The 24459-nt window shown below is 38.1% G+C and overlaps 1 protein-coding gene across 1 annotated transcript in view; it reads left to right on the top strand.

Moving 5' to 3' along the window:
* si:ch211-51h4.2 (uncharacterized) overlaps window positions 1–24459 on the top strand; it is a 101723-nt gene that overhangs the window by 29124 nt on the left and 48140 nt on the right. The window contains exons 7-8 of the mRNA XM_022216291.2: window positions 5386–5451; window positions 13076–13199. Coding sequence (XP_022071983.1) covers window positions 5386–5451; window positions 13076–13199 — 190 coding nt within the window. The remainder of the gene's footprint in view (window positions 1–5385; window positions 5452–13075; window positions 13200–24459) is intronic.

Below are 24459 nucleotides of genomic sequence, written 5' to 3'. Positions count from 1 at the left end.
ATTCAACTCAGCGTCATCAGTAGTGCACAGCTAATTCATCATCATCTTCATCATTTAAGTTGTAGCATTTTCACTGGTGAGTACCCATATAGAATTTTATGTTGTCAAAATTGCATAGGTTTAAAAGTATAAAAAGTGTTAAAAAGCATAGGATGTGTTTATAAGTGTGTGGGAAAGGTTCATAACAGTGTGGGGAGGGTTTAGAAAGTCTGGAACGTAACCCCCGTGATAGACGAGGGACCACTGTACTATCATTTAAAAAATGAACTCTACAACACAGTAAAATGTGCAAATGCGGCAGGCAATACAAGTACTATTGTATAATTTTGACTTGTTCTGTCAAAAGTACAAAATTATGCTTTTGAAATATTTGTCAAAGATTAAGACACACTTACAGGAAAGCATACTTGTAGTCAGTGTCTGAATGAAAATAACCCAATATAAAAATCACCCTAACGCCATGTCTATCCTGTAATCTTGAGAGCAGTCAGTTATGAGAATAAACAATTAAGTAATAGTATATTTAACTTGAAGTAGTGAAAATTTACCCTACCATCATGAGACAGAGGTGCAGTGCTGGGATGGGACTGAAACATCAGAACACACCTTTGATCGGAATAACTACGCTCAGAATTTTCAGCCACTCTGGACAGAAAGGATATTGTATTGGTCTGAATGTAAGGAAGGATGAGTCTGTGTTTGGTGACTAGACAGTTGTGTTCAGATATTTTCTTTGAATGGAGACGTTGCAAATAGAATCACAAATATGGAAATAGTTTTATGTCAGTAAAATAGGGCTGCCATGATTAGTCTTTGTCATCAGTAATGCTGATAGTGAAATGTGTTGCTATCATTGTTTCTAAATTACACATTCTTGACTTTTTTTTTAAAAGTTTTCCTTCACTACATAACAGCAAATATTTTCTTTCAGTATTATTATGTGAATGTGTCATTATGTAAGTTGTTTTTGGCTCCAAGAATGGTAGACCATAATATATGAACACCTGAAGAGAAAACACATAAGGTCTGCTTGGCAATGGGCCGCTTTACGTCTGTTTGCTTCTCCCCTGAGCTCTGTGCTCACATACACTGTATTTTAAATCAGCCAAAGACTCAGAAAAGCTGTTCTCATTTACATATGTTACTGTTATCAGACAATAGTGTGAATTTGAAACAGTGACTGAGAGCTTATTAAGACTACATGCAACCAAGCTACTGCATTGTTTGTCAAACTCACCACGCATGAGTTAAAGAGCGTGGCTGTGCTGTGAGTTTGCTGTATTTTCTGAATTTTAAGATTGTTTTCTATGAAGTGTGTGAATTATTGGTCCTTGTTGATAATTTTGTTTTGTTTTGAAGTTTCTCTCCTTTCTCATGACTCAAACTTTTGCCCTCACTATTGGCTTTTCTGCCAGCTCTTGTTTGTGCAGCCTGCCTTTTTGTTTGCATTTCTGACATAAACCTCCTACGTGTGTGTTTTATTTGTTTTTCAGACATGTGTCCCCACTAATGAGTTTTTGAGTGACACATACACACACATCACCACAATTAGCCTTTCAGAAATCCTGAAACAGGCGTTCAATACCTGTTTTCAACAAAAGGCAAAAACAAAAATTTTGAAAGGTTTTCTGTGTTCCAAGATCAATACACGCTGAATCTAAAACACTGACTCCCATTTTCAATAACAATTAACCTTGCCATCATATAACATGAAGCCATTGTTACTGAAATACACTGCATTGTCCTCGCATGCTTAATTTAGCAATGTTGGAGTCAAACAAGTCTTTCCACTTCCTGTATTTTGGACCAGCACAGCTACTTTTAACTGAGTCGGGCCAGTGAACCTGTATAAAACTGTCCTTGAAGTCCAGACTTTATATCATTGGCTTCTGCTGCACAGTGTTGAAATATTAAGAGTTACAAGCCTGAGCCAAACACTGGTAAAATATGATCAGTGCAACTTTTTAAAGCGACCAGTCTGTTTTCAGTCACTGTTGTTTCTCCTCATTTGAAATTTGACAACTAAAATACCAAAAAATAAGCATTAAATCTCAGTTTCAAGAGGCCACTGTGGCTGGCAATGTAATAATGTTTAGATTCTGTAAAGGTGCACATTGTGATTACAAAACTGTACATTAATTAATTTCAAGCATATGGAAGAAATGCAGACTCTGTATTTTCCTCTATAAAAGTGCAGGAGTGTTTGATTTTCCCCACTGAAGAACTGTGTTCTTTTTCTGTTTCTATCAATTTCTCCACTGGCTCCAAACTAATGGTCTTTCTGGGTCACTCAACAGACGTAATGGTCTGGAAAAGTCATTGCATTGACTTCTATATATTGTTTATTTGAGAAAAACACTGATGCATCACACGTGATATTGGTTTCAATTAAGGTAAGGACGGAATGTGGTCAGTGGGGATATTCAGCCGTTTGCCATGTTACATCATTTTTTGTTGTTTTTTTTTATGCAAAAACACACCAGTGTAGCAGAAATTGGGCTGGTCTTGTAATATTTGCACGTAATGCTTGCACCGCTGACAGGTTTGTGTGTCCATGTGTGTGTTTTGACGTGTGTGTCCTTACGGGGTGAGAGGAGGGGCACGGGGCTTTTAGCATTGCTGGTGGAAGGTCTTGTTATCAGTGTGTGAGCAGCTCCGAAACACCTGACCAATCGATCGTTCCCTCATTGTGTTCAAGGAGGCTTAGTGGTCGATCAATGCCGAGGCTCCACTGCACTAACGCACACACACACACGCCACACAAAGCACGACCTGAATCTTTTACCCTTGGCACCCCTTGGTCTTTATGTACTGCCCTACACAGTGGAGCTGTTGTAAAACATACAAAATGACACACTCATACTACATACCATAGCACACACAGTAAATGCACATAACTACCGGTGGAATTTGTACTGTTTAGATAATTGGATTATGGAAGTCGACAACTATAAAATATTCTACTTTTGTGTGCCCCGCAGAGCCAGCTATATACATGCACCCACACATGCTGACTAATGAGTGGATAACGCATAAGAAAATAGCAGAGGAGTGGAGACAAAACAATTGAAAAATATCTTCCTTATTCAAATCCTGACAGCACTCCATTCAATTTTTATGTGTTATTTAAGATGAAATATGTTTTCTGCAGAATGAGAGCTACATCCAGGGACAGAACCCAGATACAATTCCTTGATGTCATTTTCTGTTGCAGAAGTATGCTGAAGGCATATACTGTAACAGTTACTGTAATAGGAAAACTTGTAAATATACTTATCCACGCAATAATCCGGTCAACCAATCACAGTGGAGCAGTTCAATGTATAAAGCCATCCACACGCAGGGTAGAGCCTTAAGTTAACAGTCTCCCTCAATGAAAATCTAGTTTTTAACCTTGTTAATATGTCCATATAGTGTTCTTTAAAGTACAAGAAGACATGAGTTAAATAAGTATTCTGCACCATGAGAAATTCTGTTGTTCTCCCAGCTACAATAGATTCAAATTTATTAGCAACCAGCATTTTTTTTAATTTATTTTGTAAGGTCATAGGAGTTGTTTTTTTTCACAACAAGACTCAATGTGGTTTCAGGAACACGATGAGTTCTGCAGATCTGAGTGCACTTAAACACCTCTAGGATGTGATAGAAAAGGAGATTCGTAGCATGAATGTGTAGCTGACAAATGCATGTCAACATGGAGCAAAATCTCAGAAAAATGTTGTGGAATCCAGTCTGTGACGAATGTATGGCATTTTTAGGGTAAGCCTAATAAAGTGCTACAGTCAGCCATAGTTTGGCATTATATTTGCCACAAGTACATCCATATAAGTTATTTTTGCTGTGTTTAGATAGTGTGTCTAGGTTTGCACAGCTTTAATATAACAATTTATATTCAATAGTTTTCCCCCTTGTTAACATGTCAGTGTTGTATTAATTATATGCTAAAAGATGTTCAGTTAGTAATTTGCACATCAAGCAGTCAACACCATAACTGACAATTTCCACCTTGAAACTGCAGTGTACTGATGGCTGTCTCAAAAACACAGTCTCCTACGTAACAAATGACAGGAAGGATTTCTGCCAGCATGCAGAGTAGGGCTTTCCTTGTCATCAGTCTTCTTCAGAATCAGTTTCCAGTTCAAACACGGATGGCTGAATTATACCAGTAATAAACTTGCCATCGTGTAGCATAGAATAGTTTTACAGCATTTTGAGCATAGTCGTAGGTGAGCCGCTCTGCTCGAGCTGCAGCCAGAGGGATGCAGAGGCAGTTATTACAGAGATCTGCACAAAAATTCTAAATATGCAACTTTAATACACAGAAATGAGTTTTAGTTGTTAAATCAGTGCCCAGAGAGGAACTTTAAGGGGATGGTTTTACATGAAATAGTATGTGTAGACCTCAGCTCAGAGATCCTGTCATCGCCCAGCAAATGAGTACCAAACAGTCAAACATCATGCTGCAGAATTGTAGGTGTTATACTAGTAATATGTAAGAGGTCTGTGACTCACATGGATAGGGCAGTAATATTGTGGTGCTTGAGATGCAGATAGTTTCTATCAAAGTAGAAAATATTCCCTGAAGTAAATTTCTAAGTATTTTCAATGTAAGAATCTTCCCTTTACATGTTGACTTTGAACTATCTTACTGCATCTTTGAGCTGGCTTTCTGTTCTTTTGCTTTGCAGCTTTGCCAAGTTGTTCATGTTCAAAAATACAGCTGAGACTTTGGTATTTTCTTTTAACATTCGAAAGCAAGGAGATTTGAAAGAGTGGGTGTAACTCGGCAATCCAGAATACCACATAGCTGTCTGGAGAAAGCGCTAATGGATTTGCCGTCTCAACAACCAACTGTTGAGAGATTACAGAAGCTTAAACTTATGAGAAACGGAACAGATGTTGAGCAAGAAAAAAAACCTGTCTTGTCATTCACTTGGGATTATAACCTACTGTAATAACACTTCTTTCGAATGTTCAGCAGCATCCTGCTCCTTTATGAAGGCACAACATTTGCAAAATGGATTTCTGACTTGATGCCGGTGTGTAATGTTCAAAGTACATGTGAAATATACAACCAAAATATTTGCTTTAAGTAGCCCCCAGGGCATCTTTTGTTTGGAAAACTAAAAACTAGAAAACCTGTGGAGGATCAAGGCACTGCACTGCATGAAGAAATGATTTCAAAATTAAATCTCTTAGCTGTTCGTAGCCTCGGGTGCTGAGATGAGGCAACAACCTGATGTTTAATACAACGGAGGAGTGCTTTTTACTGGGACAGTAGAGGATGACTGATCGCTGCTTAATATCTAACAGCCTTTTTTCTCTCTTTTCCTTCTCTTCCTTACTTTTACTGTCTCTCTTTTCTGCTTTTCTATTCTTTCCCAGCATTTCAATTGGAATCAGTTATGTCTTAGCTGGCAGTGAAGCCTACGCTGCTCTTCTTAATATCAGGTAAGTCATTCATATAGACAACATACCTGCAAAAGAAGAATACTGGTGTTAAATATACTACTACTATACTACTGTAGCATTGTTGTTATTTTATCACCATTTATTAAATAACTTAAATGATTGATATGTTATGGATTTAACTTTTCCGTGTGTGACAGTTATGAGGCTGCGTTCCAAATCGAAAACTTTTTCTCAGTTTGTGTAACAGCTGCCCTCACAATTCCATACAGTAGTTTGTAGTGCACATACAAGTGAATGTGTCTTCTTTGCGTTGACCTCTCTGCTCATATATTCTTCACAGTCTGTAGTGCACAGTAAGCTGAACTCTGTGCACTCTTTACAGCTCAAATTTGATTTCATACCTGTGCAGACATTGGGGCATATGTGACTTATCTCTTTCTGCACAGAGAATTGAGGATCAGAATGATCAATAAAGTATGCTGGTTTACATGCTGCAAAATACGGGCACGTGTAGTAAGAAATTCTGGTGTTTTGACATGCTATAGATTAGGTCACACCAAATGTTTTTCTGACCTGCTACGTAGTGTGGAGTACTGCAGTGCACCCCTTGACTCATTCTTTAGAGAAGAGTGACCCCTCTGTTATCTTGTTGAACTACTAAAACACACTGCCCCCTTGCGATCATGAAGCAGAATCAGTTGTTCTTTTATCTCACAAGTGATCTTTGGTCAAAAACAAACACAACATTAATCAAGCCACCCACTGTGTTGGATCATAACAAAAACTCAAGAGCCTAGTTGCTCATAAGGACTTTGATAAATGCTCATTTGATAGATACAGCATTTCAAGTGGTTTTAGTATGTGCTCAGAATGACTTTTTGAGTCCTTGGGATTGGCAGTACTTTGCAAGTTGCATATAAATGTTGGCTGTGATTTGATAATCTGTCTTTTTTTAACTCACCTTGCTTGCATTGTTTGAGCGGTAGGATTTCCAATGACGCGGCCTTATACTGTTTTGTGTACTGTCCTCTGTGTGGTACAGAGGAGGTTGACTCTCATAAAGCATATGAGTCACTTTCATTCTGAGCTTGGTTTCCTCCTACATATAAATCACTTAAATTCTTAAAGGGTTAGCAGCTCTTAAGAGGGTGACTCATTCAGACAGAATTAACAACACTTCATTGAGCAGGGAAAACATGACTGAAAGAATTAATAAAGAAATGTGCCGAGAAAATCAAAAGTCATGCAGGTTTTCAGATTGTCAGAGATCAAAGGTGGAAACAGCGATAATTAAAAACCTTCTATCTGCATCTCACAATCAGTCTGACCCTCCATCAGTTCCACTTTCATTCCTCACTATGCAAAAGTTAAAAGTGAATAGTCAGTTCACGAGAGTGTTGCTGTGAGCTGCAAGATTTTAAAATACAATTATTTTCTTGAAATTGATTTTTTTTTCTTTTTAAACTGATGCAACCTTGAGAGATGATAGCTGCCCACTACAGAGGGAAGCTCTGAAAGAGTTGCATGAACTTACAACATTCATTTTAATTAAAGCAAATAAACACAAACAGCTACAGACATGGGAAGAAAATATTCTATTATCAGATGGTGAGGGTTTATTTATTTATTTTTGTGTTAGATGACTAACTCTAAACTGTGAAGTTTTGTCTCTGCTAATGAATATTAGTTTGCCAATATGAGACAGTATTTCTAGATGTATTTAGCGAGATACATAACTTGAGTTGCTTGAAGCAGTTCGGAAACAAAGTGAAATGAAATGATGTCATGCTTTAATTTTGCAGTTTCTACTATAGTGGTGTGTAGTAAAGTCTTTTTTTTTCTCTGAAAGAAAGTAGTCTTGAAATTGACACAGTCTCACCGTTTAGTCCATCAGTAGCCATTAGTAGTCATTTCATCCTCAGCATGTCATGAAAAATACATATTGAGCAGTGATTTAAAAATTGAATACATATATGGAAACCATAATTAGATGCACTTTTAATATTGTAATAAAATGTTAGAAACTGAGAAAGCAAGTGTTTGTGTTTTGAATATTTAAGGTGCAATCACAAAATTAAGATTGCACCTAAAATCTCCCCCTGTGTGAAAAGGGCAATCTTTCAATTTCAGTTTGTGTTGATTCAACCTAAAAACTCAAGTGCTTTTAACATGCTTCAAGCAGGTGTGCTGTGGCATTGCTGGATTTGTCACAGACTTTCAATGGGGGACAAATTCATGTTGGACAATGTTGAACAAAACAACCTGATTTTTTCGCGCAATGTTTATCCTATAAACTAAGATGTGCTCAGTGTTGAAGGTTTTGTGCATGTTTTGGTACTTTCAGGCATGTGGATTGATCTAAATTCAATTTTTTATTTAAGTGACGGGATAATTAGTCTTTAACAACATTACTCATGAGAATATGAGAAGTGAGAAGTTCCAAAGTCTTTCCTATGCTGTGGCCAAACTGTCCTATACTTCTTCTTCTTCCACTTTCCACACTGGATCTTGCTGGTCTTCTAAGAGCTGCTGCTGGAGCTTCTCAAGACTCTTGAGACTGATCAGCCTTGCTTCTGTTGCTTACAGGGTGACTGGTTTTTGTGAAAGTTGGAGCCTCATCACACTGCTCTGCAGCGACGTTTTTGTTTTGCTGCTGCAGCTTGTTGCGAGCCTCGTTCTTGTTGAGACAGAAACTTGCTATTATCTTATCAGCTGGAATGCTAGCAGGTCAGCATATGATCGTCCTCCTTAGAAGACTGTCACCTCTGAGCCACTTGCATCTGGTCACTATGATCTTTAACTACCTTCTCAGCTGCTGCAACAGAATAGAGGTGCTTATGTGAACTTCTTGCAGCTGGGTCTTTAAATATTCACAGCTGTCTGCCTGCAATACGACAGGTGCTGTTGGAACAGAGACTCTTCCTGTTGGGCTTTGAGGGTAGCATTCTGCTCCATCAGATTAAACTTGAATGTGCCTTCATCTGGTTTTCAACTCAACTTGGCTGCACAGCATCACATTTTTTAGTGGTAGCAATCCTTTCTTTACAATTTATGTGATTAGTTAAACTGGTTACGAAACGATTCCTTCATTAAGTCATCAAATTCACAATATCACCAGACAGCATACTTCAGCTCCAAGCCAAATTGTGAAAGCCTGATATTACTCGTATTTCTGTGGTGCCGCAGATGCTGTGGGTACTGGACATACTCGACAGTAATAGCATTACTCTTTGTGGAATGATAGCGGCAAGTGCAGGTGCAGCAACCCCATACTTCTGTTTCCCTCTCCCTGGTCTATAATTACCTTTATCAGTTAACAGGGCTAATTTATTTTGTCATGCCCCAGTAAATACTTAACCCAAATAATATTATTCACACTCTACGGGACGGTTGGACTGCTTCATTGGCATGCCTGGGCGCTTCATTATCGGCATGCTCAGCGCCGGGGGAGATGCTGCGATGCGTTGTGGGAGTGGGAAGGCAGGGTTACTGGAGTGAGAAAACCAGGGGAGGCCTGCTTTGGATAAACCACCTTATTCCCCCTCCCTAGGGGCGGCAATCAATAGGTTACTGCAGATTTCTGTACAAAACCTCTGTTCTCAGTCCTTCTGGGGTAGGATAGTGGGTGTCCTGGACACAAACCTCACTGAGCTCTGTAGGATTTACAGCATTACTGCGATTCACTTTCAGCTCACTGGCCAGATTATTGTGTTTTAATCTTACTTCAACAGAGTTTTAGATTTGAATAGTCAATTTTCTGTCTGTCTGGAAATATTAGAGGATTAAAACACCATCTCCACCCATTAAATATCAGTTAAATCTCATGTGTTTAATTAAGATGAGTACAAGCTCAGCCTCGTTTCTACAGATGCTGAATCTTAATAATATTGCTCCTCATACTTATACAGTTGACATAACTACTACTTAATAATATTTCAGTTTAGATAAAGTTCTTGATTTCCAACAATTACTATCACAGAGAGCAATTTAGAAACTGATTACACACGTGGACAAAATTGTTGGTACCCCTCAGTTAAAGAAGGAAAAACCCACAATTCTCACTGAAATCACTTGAAACTCACAAAAGTAACAATAAATAAAAATGTATTGAAAATTAAATAATCAAAAACAGCCATTACTTTTGAATTGTTGATTAACATAATTATTTAAAAAAACAAACTAATGAAACAGGCCTGGACAAAAATGATGGTACCTCTATAAAAGATTGAAAACTATTTGACCAGAGTGACATGATTAACTCAGGTGTGTCATTTAATTGACATCACAGGTGTTTCCAAACTCATAATCCGTCAGTCTGCCTATTTAAAGGGAGACAAGTAGTCACCCTGCTGTTTGGTGAAAAGGTGTGTACCACACTGAACATGGACAACAGAAAGCCAAGGAGAGAATTGTCCCAGGACATCCGAAAAAAAATGATAGACAAACATCTTAAAGGTAAAGGCTATAAGACCATCTCTAAACAGCTTGAAGTTCCTGTGACAACAGTGGCTCATATTATTCAGAAGTTCAAGACCCATGGGACAGTAGCCAACCTCCCTGGACGTGGCCGCAAGAGGAAAATTGATGACAAATTGAAGAGACGGATCGTTGGAATTGTATCCAAAGAGCCCAGAGCAACCTCCAAAGAAATTAAAGGTGAACTCCAAGGCCAAGGTACATCAGTGTCAGATCGCACCATTCGTCGTTGTTTGAGCCAAAGTGGACTTCATGGGAGACGACCAAGGAGGACACCACTGCTGAAAAAAACTCATAAAAAAGCGAGACTGGAATTTGCAAAAATGCATGTTGACAAGCCACAAAGCTTCTGGGAGAATGTCCTTTGGACAGATGAGACCAAACTGGAGCTTTTTGGTAAGGCACATCAACTCTATGTTCGTAGACTCATAAACCAAGCATACGAAGAAAAGAACACTGTCCCTACGGTGAAACATGGAGGAGGCTCAGTAATGTTTTGGGGCTGCTTTGCTGCATCTGGCACAGGGTGTCTTGAAAGTGTGCAAGGTACGATGAAATCTGAAGACTATCAAGGCATTCTGGAGAGAAATGTGCTGCCTTGTGTCAGAAAGCTTGGTCTCAGTCGCAGGACATGGGTCTTCCAACAGGACAACGATCCAAAACACACAGCCAAAAACACCCAAGAATGGCTGAGAGAAAAGCGTTGGACTATTCTAAAGTGGCCTTCTATGAGCCCAGATCTGAATCCCATTGAACATATGTGGAAGGAGCTGAAACATGCCATTTGGAGAAGACACCCATCAAACCTGAGACAACTGGAGCCGTTTGCTCATGAGGAGTGGGCCAAAATACCTGTTGACAGCTGCAGAACGCTCATTGACAAATACAGAAATCGTTTAATTGCAGTGATTGCCTCAAAAGGTTGTGCAACAAAATATTAAGTTATGGGTACCATCATTTTTGTCCAGCCCTATTTCATTAGTTTGATTTTTTAAATAATTATGTTAATCAACAATTCAAAAGTGATGGCTGATTTTGATTATTTAATTTTCAATAAATTTTTATTTATTGTTACTTTTGTGAGTTTCAAGTGATTTCAGTGAGAATTGTGGGTTTTTCCTTCTTTAACTGAGGGGTACCAACAATTTTGTCCACGTGTGTATGTAATACTCGAAAAAGAAGTAATTGACAATCTCTCTTAAAAATGCTGAACACAGAACACACCAGGGCTGCAACTAACGACGATTTTAATAGTCAATCTCCCAGTTATTAAATCAAATAATCTATTATTCAGGTTATGAATTGCTCAGTGGCTGATTTTTAAAGTATTTCAATCTTAGCTCGATGATGTTTTAGACATATGGTGACTTACAATAAACAAAATAAAGATCCTCCTTTTGTAATTTTGGAATATGCTGGTATAAACTTCAAAGAATTAAAATTTTGGCCACTGACTGCTATATCATCTACACCACAGCACCTGTGTGTTGTTTTTTTGACTGGAGATTGGCACATGCTGAAGGACAGTTTAGATAGACCAGGTGCTTGTTGGTTGGGCTTCTCGACATGCTCGACTGAAGGCTGTACTTGGGCCAAGATGGGTCCCTGGGATTCTAAGAAAGTGGAGAAAAATGGGGTTGTGTTTTGGTTCATCTGGTATCCCCCCTTAGCAGGGAGCTTGGTCTGTACAACCCCAGATGGGAGAAGATGGTCCATGCTTTTATATTATCATATCAGGCAGTGACTTACATCAAGTAGTAACACACTTTACCCAATAAGCTGTAATGTCTCCATGTCTGTGTGTTTAGACTCACGTGAACAACAAATACAATGATGTTACCGGTCCGTGTACGTCGCCGTCATTCTATTTTCGATTTGGGGTCAAAACACCAAAAACGGACAACGGCCGTTTCCCGTTTTTCGTTTTCAAAACAAAAATCGGAAAACGGAAAACCAATCCGTTTTCCGATTTTCTTTTTTCAATAAAAACGGATATCAAAAAACAAATTAGAAGAAGACCGTTACCACCTAATTTAAAATTAAATTGGTTGACCACGAGTTTGGTCATTGATTTTTGTCAATAGCATTCCTTATTCTTTGCATACATCCCATTTTTGTGTTTTGTCATTTTGTAGTAGTTCTTAGATCATTATGTCATCTTTAGTTACCGGTTTCAGCTTTTTTTTGTCAACCAAACTCATTGCTGCCAGTATATCTTTTCCCACTACGTAAGTTACATCAATTCCAAGAAACATTGAATTCTTCATATTCATAGAATGACAACATGCTAATGGAAGTACAAATCAATAAAATGTTTTCATGGGTAGAGTTGCCAATGTCTCTGTTGTTGTGCCCTTTGCTTTTCTTTTGTGTTTATGAATTAATGTCTGCTCAGTGTCTTCTTTCTTGCTCCTTTACAGTAACTTTTTGCACTGGAATTTAAAAGAAAAATTTAAGTGTATGTAAAATCTTCATCTGCAAAATAACTAGTAGCTGTGGTAGCCTGATAAATCTGATAAATTAAAAAAAAAAGTAAGGAAAAAAATGCATTATGTAGAGTAGAAGTAGCCTCAACTGGAATTACTCAAGTATAAAAGACAAGTACCTGTGAAATGTTCTGAAGTACAGGACTTGCATAAATATAAGTGCATCTTTGCTAAATTGTTGATGTCTGTTCAAATACATGTATATATATATATATATATATATATATATATATATATGTAAGGAGTGTTGGCTTAGTCAAAGACATGGGGTCAGGTACTTTTTTACTTGTAAGAATGCATTAAACCTACTCTGTTAATATCTGTGTTCAAACTATGCAACAGGCATTTTCATGTGTTAGACTTGGAACTAACACAGCAATAAAAGCAAAATTTACTTTGGAAGATGGCTCTGCTTTGGATGACAGGTGTTCACCTCTAAGGTTGCAAAGTATGAGACTTTTTCTCACATCTTGATTATGACTGCAGACTGGTTTTGTTTAGTCTAGCAGATAATGTCTTATAGTTTCTGATGAGGATTGTGCAAGTGACGGACATTTTGCACATAAAAGTAGGTTTTCGTCTTTGTCTGAAAGCATTTTCCACTTTTGGAAAAAACTGTGGTACTTACTTGAACCTGTACTTAAACATGAACATAAATGAAAGCATTCACTTGTGCATTTCTGTCTGTGTTTCCTCCACAGCCACATTTATGTGATCCCAGCTTTCACCTGGATTCTAACTCTGGCCATTTTATTAGCCCACACGATCATTCAGCCAATCACTTCGCTGCTCACCCTCCTGAAAGGAATCCTGCTCATTGTCACGGTAATGCTTATTTTCATTGTTTTAGTTTTGCTGATTTAGTATTTGTCTGCGTTGTGAGTCATGACTGAAATTGAATGTTGGCAGTGTCACCAGCAGTTGAGATCAATATTACGTTAATTACCTGCTATTTCAAAGAAAGTGTCTCTATCAGGTATGATGTTATTTTTTTCCTGTTTTACAATCTATCTTTAAATGACTTGGTTCAATATTGATGTGCTTTTACCCAAGTATTGTAAAGTCAGACAGTAGCTATTATTTCAGCATTTAGTGTGAATTTCACACTCAGTGTCCACTTCATCATTTACACTAAAACTAATGCAGTCTAGCACAACAGCCCTGAAATAATTCCTACCTTAATAAAACTAGCTTAAGAGAGCCATTGATTCAAATGTACATTTTGTAGTGCTCTTGAATTGCGTTATACAGAGTTGTTTTTGTTATTCCGGTCGACAAAATAAGACAAATCCTTATCAGCATAACACAAAGTAACAAAAACTGATTATTTCTAATTGCACTTCCATTAGGTGTAATTTATTGAAGGACTGTGTGACTAAATTTATTGTAGATTTATCGAATGCACTTACAACTTGTGTACTCAACATTGGTGAGAATGTCTGTCCTCTAAAGTATGTTTTTCGTAGAATTGTGTGCGCATAACTCATTACTCATGAGGTCAAACGGAGCATCGCAATGGGGAAGAAAGAGGATTGAAGTGACTTTGAATGTGATGTGGTTGTTGGTGCCAGATGGGCTGGTCAGAGTATTTCAGAAGCTGCTACTGGGATTTTCATGTGCAACCATCTCTGGCATTTACAGAGAATGGTCTGATAAAGAGAAAATATCCAGTAAGCGGCAGTTGTGTAGACGAAATTGCCTTGTTGATGTGAGAGGTCAGAGGAGAATGAGCAGACTGGTTCGAGACGATAGGAAGGCAACAGTAACTCAAATAACCACTTGTTACAACCAAGGAATGCAGAATACCATCTCTGAACGCACAACACGTTCAACCTTGAAGTAGATGGGCTACAGCAGCAGAAGACCACCCCAGTTGGGCTGGACCCAAATATCCTGATATCCGAATATTCTTTGCTGATGGTGGTATCCGAATATTAATTTTGAGATCTTAATACATATGATTAATGACAACCATTTGAATGATGTAGCCATTTTAGTGCCTTCTTTTAGATTATTTGTCCCCCTCTTCATACATAAATGTGAACTGAAAACAAAACACTTCACAAAATGCCATTGACACAAATGGTATCAAAGAATAAAGATGCTATGCTTGATGAATTTTGTAGGGATGTTATTGGAAAGAAAAACACCGTTGCCAAAAACATGTTGCGTTTTGGTTTTTGTAGATGTTGAAGTCATACACTGACCATAACTTTAACTCACTTTATTTGTGCAGTGCTTCAGGCTTTCATCAGGCAAAATTCATACAGACGAAAAAGCCTTTTTACAAACAACATCATCACCAAGCAGGGATTTACATTATGCAACAGGTTCCTGTGGGAAAATTTGAGAAAAGCATTTCTTTCGAAATGAGTCCCACTTTACACCATGTAGGCTGCAGTTTTTGGAAGGCAGAAAGGGGCACTGAAGGCAATTTGAATATACATTTGTAACTACAAGAACTAAAGTGCAAACAAAATGTAATGCAAAAAAGACATAGCAAAGGACAGTGTGTATATATATATATATATATATATATATATATATATATATAGATATATATATATCACTAAAAGAAATATAAATATACCTATCAGTACAATCATAACATCTAAACCAGAATGCCTGCATTTTATGGAGGCCAAATGCAACAACGGTAAAGAGTCTGCATAACTAATGTCACAGGGCATCTTTGGATAATTTTTAAGAAACAAAAGCTGATGAATTGATTCTTCTGAGGAAATCAAGAAAAACAATAAAAAGATTTATTGAAGTATTGAAATAAGATAGGCATTGTTTCTGTGATAAGAAGAAAAATGGATAAAGATATCAACACAAATAAAGCAGAGATCAAACTTTTATTGCAGCTGCCAAACTTCAGAGAAAATAACACAGCTTTGAATATCACTGTTTATTATTTGATGCTCTGTAACCAATTTTGACTGTCAAAATCAGTGTTGTCCATAGTCTGTTACAGTTTTTAGAACCAGTTCTACCATTTATATTGTAAGTCTAAGATGGTTTAGGATGCAGCAGTGGTACCAGTAATTAAATAATGCTTATGTATAGATATAATAGTATCTTTGTAATGCAATCATTGCATAGATATTAACATTTATGCAACGATATGTTCATATCTTTTTACAAGAAAGTAATATGTTAAAGTGTTTTGAAGACAGATCAAACTTCTGTAAAGTAGTATCTTAACTAATTCATTCTCCCATTGCTGCAGTCCACTTCAGTGAATGCAGTTAAATCTATTTTAGTGTGCACTAAGCACACGTGTCATTCATGTACACAATTATGAAAATAAATATCTTCTACCAGCATTTTATGGTGAGATACATGCATTGTAAAAATTATATAAAAGTAATAATTTCATAATATTCTGACTTTTTTGTTGATATTAAGATTGATAAAGAATTTTCAAATATTATATCAAATGAAGGAAGATCTGGATAGTCTAGACTGTTCTGAAATAAAGGAGATACAGCATGTATGGCTAGCCCTTATAATTACCAATCATGGATCTGGGTTTTTAGCAGTTCTTAGTTTTATTTTAGTTGTCCTCATTTACAGAAACTAATGTCTGTCCTTCTTGGTCATCTTTTGGTTTATTTTTCCTTGTAGCTACTTAAAACATATTACAGTCTCTAATGTCAGACTGATCACAGGCTTACTTTTAAAACAATCCATGACTGGTTACACAATCCAAACATCTCAACAATTTTCACCCAGTTTTCTTGAATAAATGTATAATTTCTGCACCTGTACACTGACTGATATAATTGCTTTTCTTCACGTTAAACGTAGACATTTCTTAAAACGACACAGTCTAATGAAAGCAATATTTAGTGTAGACGATACCGGCAGCCATAGAAAATTTTTTCTAGAGTTTTCTTTCACCTTCATGCTTTGCACTTTTCAACTTTGTGTTTATTCACTCCCTAAAAGTGTATATCTTTCAGGATTTTTTGATGAATGTAATATCATCGTGACTGCAGGTGTTTTGCGTGTGAGGTCATGCTTGAAAAATGAATGGAAGTAGCACTGTGCACTTGTCACTTCATGCAGACGTTGTAGTACTTACTGAGCACCCACAGTGTATGCGGTGGTTTTTGGCCTTGCAGTTCAGTGCTTGCCAGCATCTTGGAGTGTCAGCAGCTCAACAGGAGCTCTTGAAGGAAGTCTTTAGGCCTAGCTCAGAGTCCATTTAACACCATCACATCCCACTAGATTATACTGCCTCAAACAGTTGTACAGCTAGCTGTTATATCAGCAGCTGGGAAATATGGACAGCATGTTGGATGTTGGCCAACAGTTTGATTGGCATGGTCTTTGTGACACTTCTTACATATTGTTACTTTGAAATAATGAATCAAAGGATATAATACCAACCTGTCAATCTTGTATGTACACTGAGAAAATTATATTGTGAATTGTGACCCCAGTCATTTAGTTTGGAATCATGCTGAGATCACTTTGTGACCAATACTGACAGGAAGAATAATTATAGCCATCAAAAACTATTGCAGCATCTACTGTATTGTTGATTACAAGACATGAGTTGAAGAAATGTGAAACTATCTTTTAAGGCTTCTCTGGAAAGACAAGGCAGTAGTATTACCTCCTGACAAACAAATAATTGACTTAACAAGATAAGACCGTCACATCCCCATATAGGAGTGGGTCAGTCAGTTTATCAGTGAAAATAATTGAACAGATAATTAAAGTACCACCAACTAAATGAACTCCGTCCATAAACCAATCCTCAGTACTATAAAGCAAGAATAACAGGGTTTCACCAAACATACATGCAAACACCTTAAACATACACAACCAATCAAAAGTTTGGACACACCTTCTCATTTAATGATTTTTCTTTATTTTCATGAATATTTACATTGTAGATTCTCACTGAAGACATGAAAACTATGAATGAACACTTATGGAATTATGTAGTAAACATAAAATGAGTGTTGCTGTCAAAACATGTTTAATACTTTAGATTCTTCAAAATAGCCACCCTTTGATTACTGCTTTGCACGTTGGTGACTGTGGAGGCCCGAAGTGTACAGCGAACTCATTGTCATGTTCAAGAAAGCAGTTTGAGATGATTTGAGCTTTTTGAGATGGTGTGTTATCCTGCTGGAAGTAGCCATCAGAAGGTGGTACAGTGTTGTCATAAGAGAATGGACATGGTCAGCAACAATACTGAGGGAGACAGAGGTGGGATCTTCATAGGTTTGCACACTGGTAAAGATGGTGGAGATTTTGATACATGCAATTCTTAGGTAGTTAGGGATTATTTTTATGGAAAAAACTCTAAACACCTAACTTTGTTGCATATACATGAATTTCTAGGGGTTTCATTATGGGTGGCCTTTGTATTCTGTAGTGACCAGCTTCCTGAGTGTTCATGTAAGCGTAGCATATGTTTAGGACTAACGAACACAACGCTGTCTGATTATACAGCACAAGTAATGATGTTACAAAATTTGCATTATAAGCTTTAGCAATGTCATGGATTTTAGGTCGGTTAGGAGAATTTTTGTGTTTAAGTTGCTGCAGATAAGATCTTGTGCCTTTTACTTCAGCTCTTACCAGAAGTGGCACAAGAAATCCCTGTTGCCTCTTTATAATCAAATGAATGTTAACTTTTCAAAATAGATGCCAGTCAGTGACCGAAACTGTACAAAACCAGCTCCTGTTAGCAGAACACTTTCCATCCTCTTGGACTTAGTGGCTTGCAAAATATGTTTCAGTCTCTGAAAGAAATACTTGCACAGATTTTCAGTGGGGTTTTTTTCCCTCAGCCCTCGCCGCTCTTCATTTGTCCGCAGCGGACATTTTGTCACAATCCTTTTATTACATGAAATCTCTCCAAGGACACATCTTTCACATTTTGGATAACCTCTAACTGTTTTTCTGCAGTTTATATTCCATATTAGCTCAGCTTAATCAGTGACATATTGACAGATGAGCTGATGCTGTGGGGATTAGTACCAAAAGAGATCGATGTCAGTGTTATAAAGTCCTATCCTACTGGCAGCAAGACAGTCAGCTGCTGGGTTTTGTGATATAGCGGTTGTTTTAGGAGAAACATCAGAGCTTAAAAAATAAAGCCCACAAATATAATTGTCCTTTAATTAAAAATGTGTTGGACCTGGATGTTTGGTTATTAATATGGAAATACTAGAGGGATGTGGGACGCCATAAACTAGACCTCATCTAATACTCAGCATATATTTTCAAACTAAGCCCTACCTGTTGCAGGTGGGTGCTCCCAAAATATATATACCTCCAGCGGTGGGTGGTGCATTGTGACCAATATACATGCTGAGACTTATCAGTGGCTTGAGAGTGTAACCTGAGTTCTTTTCTGAATCTAAAATTTACAGATGTCACCAAAATACCTCATATGCAGACTTTGGGTAGGTGCTAGAATTTACTGATGTCCCCTAAATGCCACACATGCATCAGTATACACTACAAGAAGCCTCTAGTTCCCACACAGTCATTTAGTTGCAGCACAGCATCTTACACAAGAGTGTGAGCCAAAATTAGTTTGAAAAGAGGAAAATAAGGTTCTAATGTCAGATTTACCCAAGTTGATACATAATTATTTCATTTACCTGAGCTGGCTGTCCATAGACTTGCACAGACCTGCTAAATGCCAGGTGTGAGCAATAAAAATGTTCAGCGCCGTGAATCATTATGCTGGAGCCATGACTTGTTTATTTGACAGTTTCTTACTTTGGCAGTGTAGTTTAAAGAGCTCTTTCAAAAGAAAAGTTGAGAAGTTTGGGGATCAAGGTCACCATCTCACTTTTTGTTCAGTTATTTGCTTGTGTACTTTTGCCTAACAGAAATGTTCTGACTTGATGTGTCTCTGAATGAATCACTGCTGAGTGTAGGAGGCGGCCCTCAAGGTTGATTGATGTGCAAGAGTCATCCTGAAATAAATGTGCTGGGAAAAACACATCAAGTAGAAAAATAGAGAAATAAGTTTTTAATTAGACTGCCCACAAGCTCCTATTTAGAATCTACTCGTAATGTATAAAATAGATGTGAATAGTTTATCACTAGTGTATTTAATTTACTTATTTGTCACTGATTTATTTAATAGTATACCTGTCTTGCTAAGTAAAATTTTAACATCTGAAAACTTCCTCCTATCAATGTACAGAAATATTAATTAAAACACTGGGATTTGATGTTGGATCTGAAGAACAGCTATCCAACCACTTACATCATATCAGTGACCTTGCTCCAGAGCAGAAGGCAGCCAGTGGAACCGTTATGTCTCCCCAAAGGATCTTCTGTCCTTGAAGAACAATGGAGAAATTGGACAGATTGATTTTAGATTGCATTGATAGCTCACACAGTCTTAAAACAACATAAATGCTTTCATGCACACACCAATGCATTAACCTCAACTGAGTCCATGTCACAGAGGTGGTGGTTCAATTTCCTACTCATTACTGAGGCCTAGTTTTATAAGAAATCTGATAAAATCATCCTGACACCTCATCATGGAGTGCTTCCTCACTGATATTGTTTTGGGGAGTAGTTGTTGTTTCGTCTATGCCCTGTAGATGGAGACGTACTCACAGACTCATTCCCATGTATCTGCATTCACACATACACACACAATATGAAAGAAATGTGTTCTCGAGCTAAGCCCCAAACAGGGGGGAGGTGTTAAGATTTAGAGGCTCAGTTGTGAAGCAGGGCACTGAGAGCTGTTCCTTCTACTGTGCATCAATATGAGAGAGAGCCGGGCAGGCAAGGCCGACTGCACCAGAATAAAACACACTATCGTCAAGCACCGGCCATTTATGGCCCAGCAAATGTGATTTTTCTCTTTATGGCTGAAATATTAATGTTTCTATCTTGGTATACTTAGAAAGAAAACAGCAGTTTCCAGGCCCTGAGCTGCCAAGATAGAGGGGGCAGAGAGAGTGAGAAAGAGGAATACAAGTGATGCCCTTGCAAATAAAAGGGTGGAAAAGTATGACCTTCAGTTCGTGACCACTGTAAAGCATCAAAGCCAGTGTATCATAATGTTTAAGATCATTTTTTGCCATTTTTACAACAAAGGCATCCACTGATGTAAATTAGTACTGAGGAGATGAATTAATCCATATGTAAGCTCAAGAAATTGGGCAAGCTGACTGAATATTCACAAATCAACGCATCTTTAGAAATAGAAGTAATGATCTATGTCTGGTGCAGAGACATCCAGCAATCCAACATTATCTGCACAGTAAAATGAAGCATTCATGCCCAGCGGTCACACACAACTCTTCATGTTCCAGAAGTCTCACCGTGATCATACTTGAAGTAAATTTCCCATCAGCTTGCCTCCTCTGGGCAATTCCAACTGAAAAGGGAGCACTAAATATATCAGATCCACTGTATGGCCCTCTATTTATGAATTCACAAGCTATCATACTATGTAACCTTTTTGTGTGATTGTCTGTCAATGTTTCCTAGACCTCTCTCTCATATTGCAGAATATATTCTAGTCATCAACAGGTAAAGGCGTGTATCAGGGAAGTACAACTATTAATTTTTTTGATCAATATTGAGATGGTTAATCTCACTTTGAGAGCCCAAATATTTTTTGCACTCTGGAGTTTTACAAAATAGATGACTGATATTATGCTATATTCGTGCTAGTATTCAAATGTGCATAAAAATGCAACTTAAATGCATTTCTTCTTGACTTGAACTCAGTGAATCTCCAAGAAATGAATAAAAATGAATAAAATGCTCACTTACTGAGCATTTGCTTAATAATAGATACTGCAGGTTACCCATGTTCCATAAATGGCTCACATTTACATTATGATTTTAGATATCTGAGATGCTATTTTTCCTTCTTAAGAATTCTCTTAATTTCCCATATCTTAATTTTTTTTTGATAGGTACAGTGTCAGTACAGAAAACTGACACTGAGAAAATGTCATGATGGCAATCTTAAGTGTAATTCGGAATAGTAATGCGACTTGAACTAACAGTTCAAAACGAGTTGCAAACATTTACAAAAGAACTGTAGCAAGTTGCTGAACAACCTACCACCTGACTGCTACCTTGAAAAACTGCATGCACCAAGGAAAACTACTGCTTTTTTAAAGGCCAGAGGTGCTCATAGTTAATAATGAATCGCTTTTAGAAGTTTTGTCGCAGTAGTCGTATTCCTTGTACGCCTACAAAGTTTTGACAGTATGCCAGAATCTTGTCCCTATATCTGCGTGCTTCATAAGACACTTGATGGGCTGCTTCAGTGTGATGTAAATGACCAGCCAGACATACTGTTGGAAAGCTCATCTGTTAGCATGTTTGCTGCCAGCTGACTGCTATTAGACTGTGTGTACTACAAAATAACACTGTATTACTCTTATCGCCCATACTGACTGTTTTATATCCACAAAAAAATTACAGTGCATACATTCCAGAATGACCAGCAACATGTTATTTGCTGTCTTTTATACATCAGTGACATTGAGCTGTCTCCTCTCCCTCAGTAATTTTTTTTTCTCTAAAATAGAACAAGCTAGAGAGGGTATGCCTTTGGCTGTCTTTGTCCGTTAAGTGACCGTCGTCTTGCAAGTAGCAGCCATCCCCAAAGAGCGTCACGGCTCCAGAACAGGGTCAGGGGTAAGCCTCTGACAAAAAGAAGAGAAAAACACCTTGAGTAACTCCAGGAGTTGTGTTACACTGTGCTGTGTTTCTATAGCTTGAAATTTCAAGGGTTTTATTCAGAGTTGGAAGGTATGTGAATCATGTGGCTTCATGGTGAGGATGGGAATTCTGAAGCCCTTTTTACATACACCAAGGTCGAATGTTGGTGGTTATTGAATAGCCCCAATGGTTTCAACCACAAAATTTCCATCTCTTCTTTTTTTCTTTTTCCTTTTTTATGTATAACTGAAAGGAAGGCATAATCTACCACTGCTTCTGCTGCAATTACTGCTACCGTTGAGTGATTACTTTTTCAGGAGCTTCAATTTACAATGGTTATTTTCCAGCATTATGTTTGTGGTTACACTATAGCAGAGGCCTTAAATGAACTTCTTGTTCCATGTGCTTTCCACATTTGAAGCCAGACAGTTTTATGGAAATATGTTTTGCAGCCTTTACCAGGATTTCCGAACATTCTCAAAACAAAATCGGTGCTGGAGTTTCTTTGATTGCTTCCCTTCACAGGAGCATAATCCTAAATAAAGCCATCCATAATTTATTCCAATTTCAAAACACTGGCCTCAGGGAGATGTTTCTCGACTGCAAGAAACACTTTTATTTTGCACCTGGGCCTTTTTAAGTCAAAACTATGAAAAGTCAATGTGAAACCTTGGCAGTAAACAACTTGTGAAATTGACTGATGTTTTGAGCAGGATTTAAACAAGTTTGTTGGAGATCTGTGGAGAGGCAGAGTGGGGGATGTGTTAGCAGTCCCCTTGGGTAGCCGTGTTGAATGAGGCTGATTCTGATGAGACAAAGGCTCATGTAAGCAATCTGACAGTTCATTTTCTTCTATAGACCTTTAGATCATTGCAGAGTTGGCATGTCCGTAGCAGTGCTTGTCAAAATTGGAGTTTCTTTTGGGGATTGGGGATTGTGGGGTCATTTCTTAAATTGTTCAGTTTTCAGAGTGGTTGTACAATGTAGGTGATGGCTTGTAGTAACGGCCAGTGTCCCCGTACTGCCACAGGACACTCCTGTACTGCCTAAATTGCAATTAGAGGACTACCTACTCTACCACCTGAGCCCCAGCCAGGTGGACAGAAGGATTAGTGCAGTGTTAGCAGTAGTGTAGGCGTTAAAGGAACCAGAACATCTACCTGGGTAGAAGGACATCTGGAATGCCCCACGTAGCCACTGCGATCTGACTTTGCATTAGCAGAAGATGGATGGATAGATGATTCATGGTCCCCTGAAAATGAATTTAATTGACCTTTGTGATCACTAGGCAGTTTTATTTGTGCAATACTTTATGCAGGATGGTGAACATAGTAAACGCTGCAAAAAATCTGCATTTTTGAGTTGTCATTGTGAGCAGGCTAGAATGCTGACACTAATACTTTGCTCTGAACATTGTGGTGCCTGTCTGGCACCTCACAGAGCTGCTAGAGTGGCTCTACATGCAGACTTGTTATACCCTGGTGGTGTCCATTTGTTGCAAACTTGTCATCTTCTTCAATCTGGACACCAGGCCTTGGAATTTTCACCATGAAACACATTATATTGAAGTTTGCTTTGACTTTGAGCTCCCACCCATCATAGCATGTCCATCTCGGTCGCCAGGAAACAGCAGAAACTCCACATCCTAAGTAAAGAATAAAGTCACACCTGCTTCTCTCACTAGGGACCTCTCACTTTCGATTGAAAGTGAATTTTCTTCTGTCCTCCTCTCCTCTATAATTTCATCCAAATCGATGTGCTGCTCCAGCAGCTCCTTACGGCTTGACATCTGACTGATTGCTTCACACAAAAACCTGCAGCTAAATAAAATAACAGGGGAGCCCAAATGAAGTTTATACACCTTGATAAGAGCTCTATTAAGTCATTGTGAAATAAGCCTGAATGTAGCTTTAGCCATTACTTCTACCACACACAGAAATGCTGAACTATTACACACACACACACACACACACACACACACACACACACACACACACACACACACACACACACACACACACACACACACACACACACACTTTTAAATGAATCTCATGCACCGAACTGTGGAATTGTGTTGGAAGGTAGATTATTCACGGAGAATCGACTACAATTTCACGGCTTTCTGGAAATAATTAGTGTGACATTTATTCAGGCTTTATAATTGGTGAAGATTCCAGACCCTCACCTCTAATAAAGTTGTCATTGAACCTTTAATGCTGCTGGCTCCCATGACAGCAGAGGAATATTGCAGCCTTGTGCAGGGCAGTTCAAATCACTTGGTAGAAAACAATGTAGTCAGGTTTATGGTGCATGTGTGTGTGTGTTTGTGTTTGTGTGAGAGTAGTTAAGTAAAATGTGATCCACTCTTCGTCCAAGCCCTAATGAAACCTGC

This window comes from Acanthochromis polyacanthus, chromosome 4 (assembly GCF_021347895.1).
Source record: "Acanthochromis polyacanthus isolate Apoly-LR-REF ecotype Palm Island chromosome 4, KAUST_Apoly_ChrSc, whole genome shotgun sequence".
NCBI lineage: Eukaryota > Metazoa > Chordata > Actinopteri > Pomacentridae > Acanthochromis > Acanthochromis polyacanthus.
The sequence above is the reverse complement of the archived record's forward strand: the minus strand, read 5'-3'. Positions and strand labels throughout refer to the sequence as shown.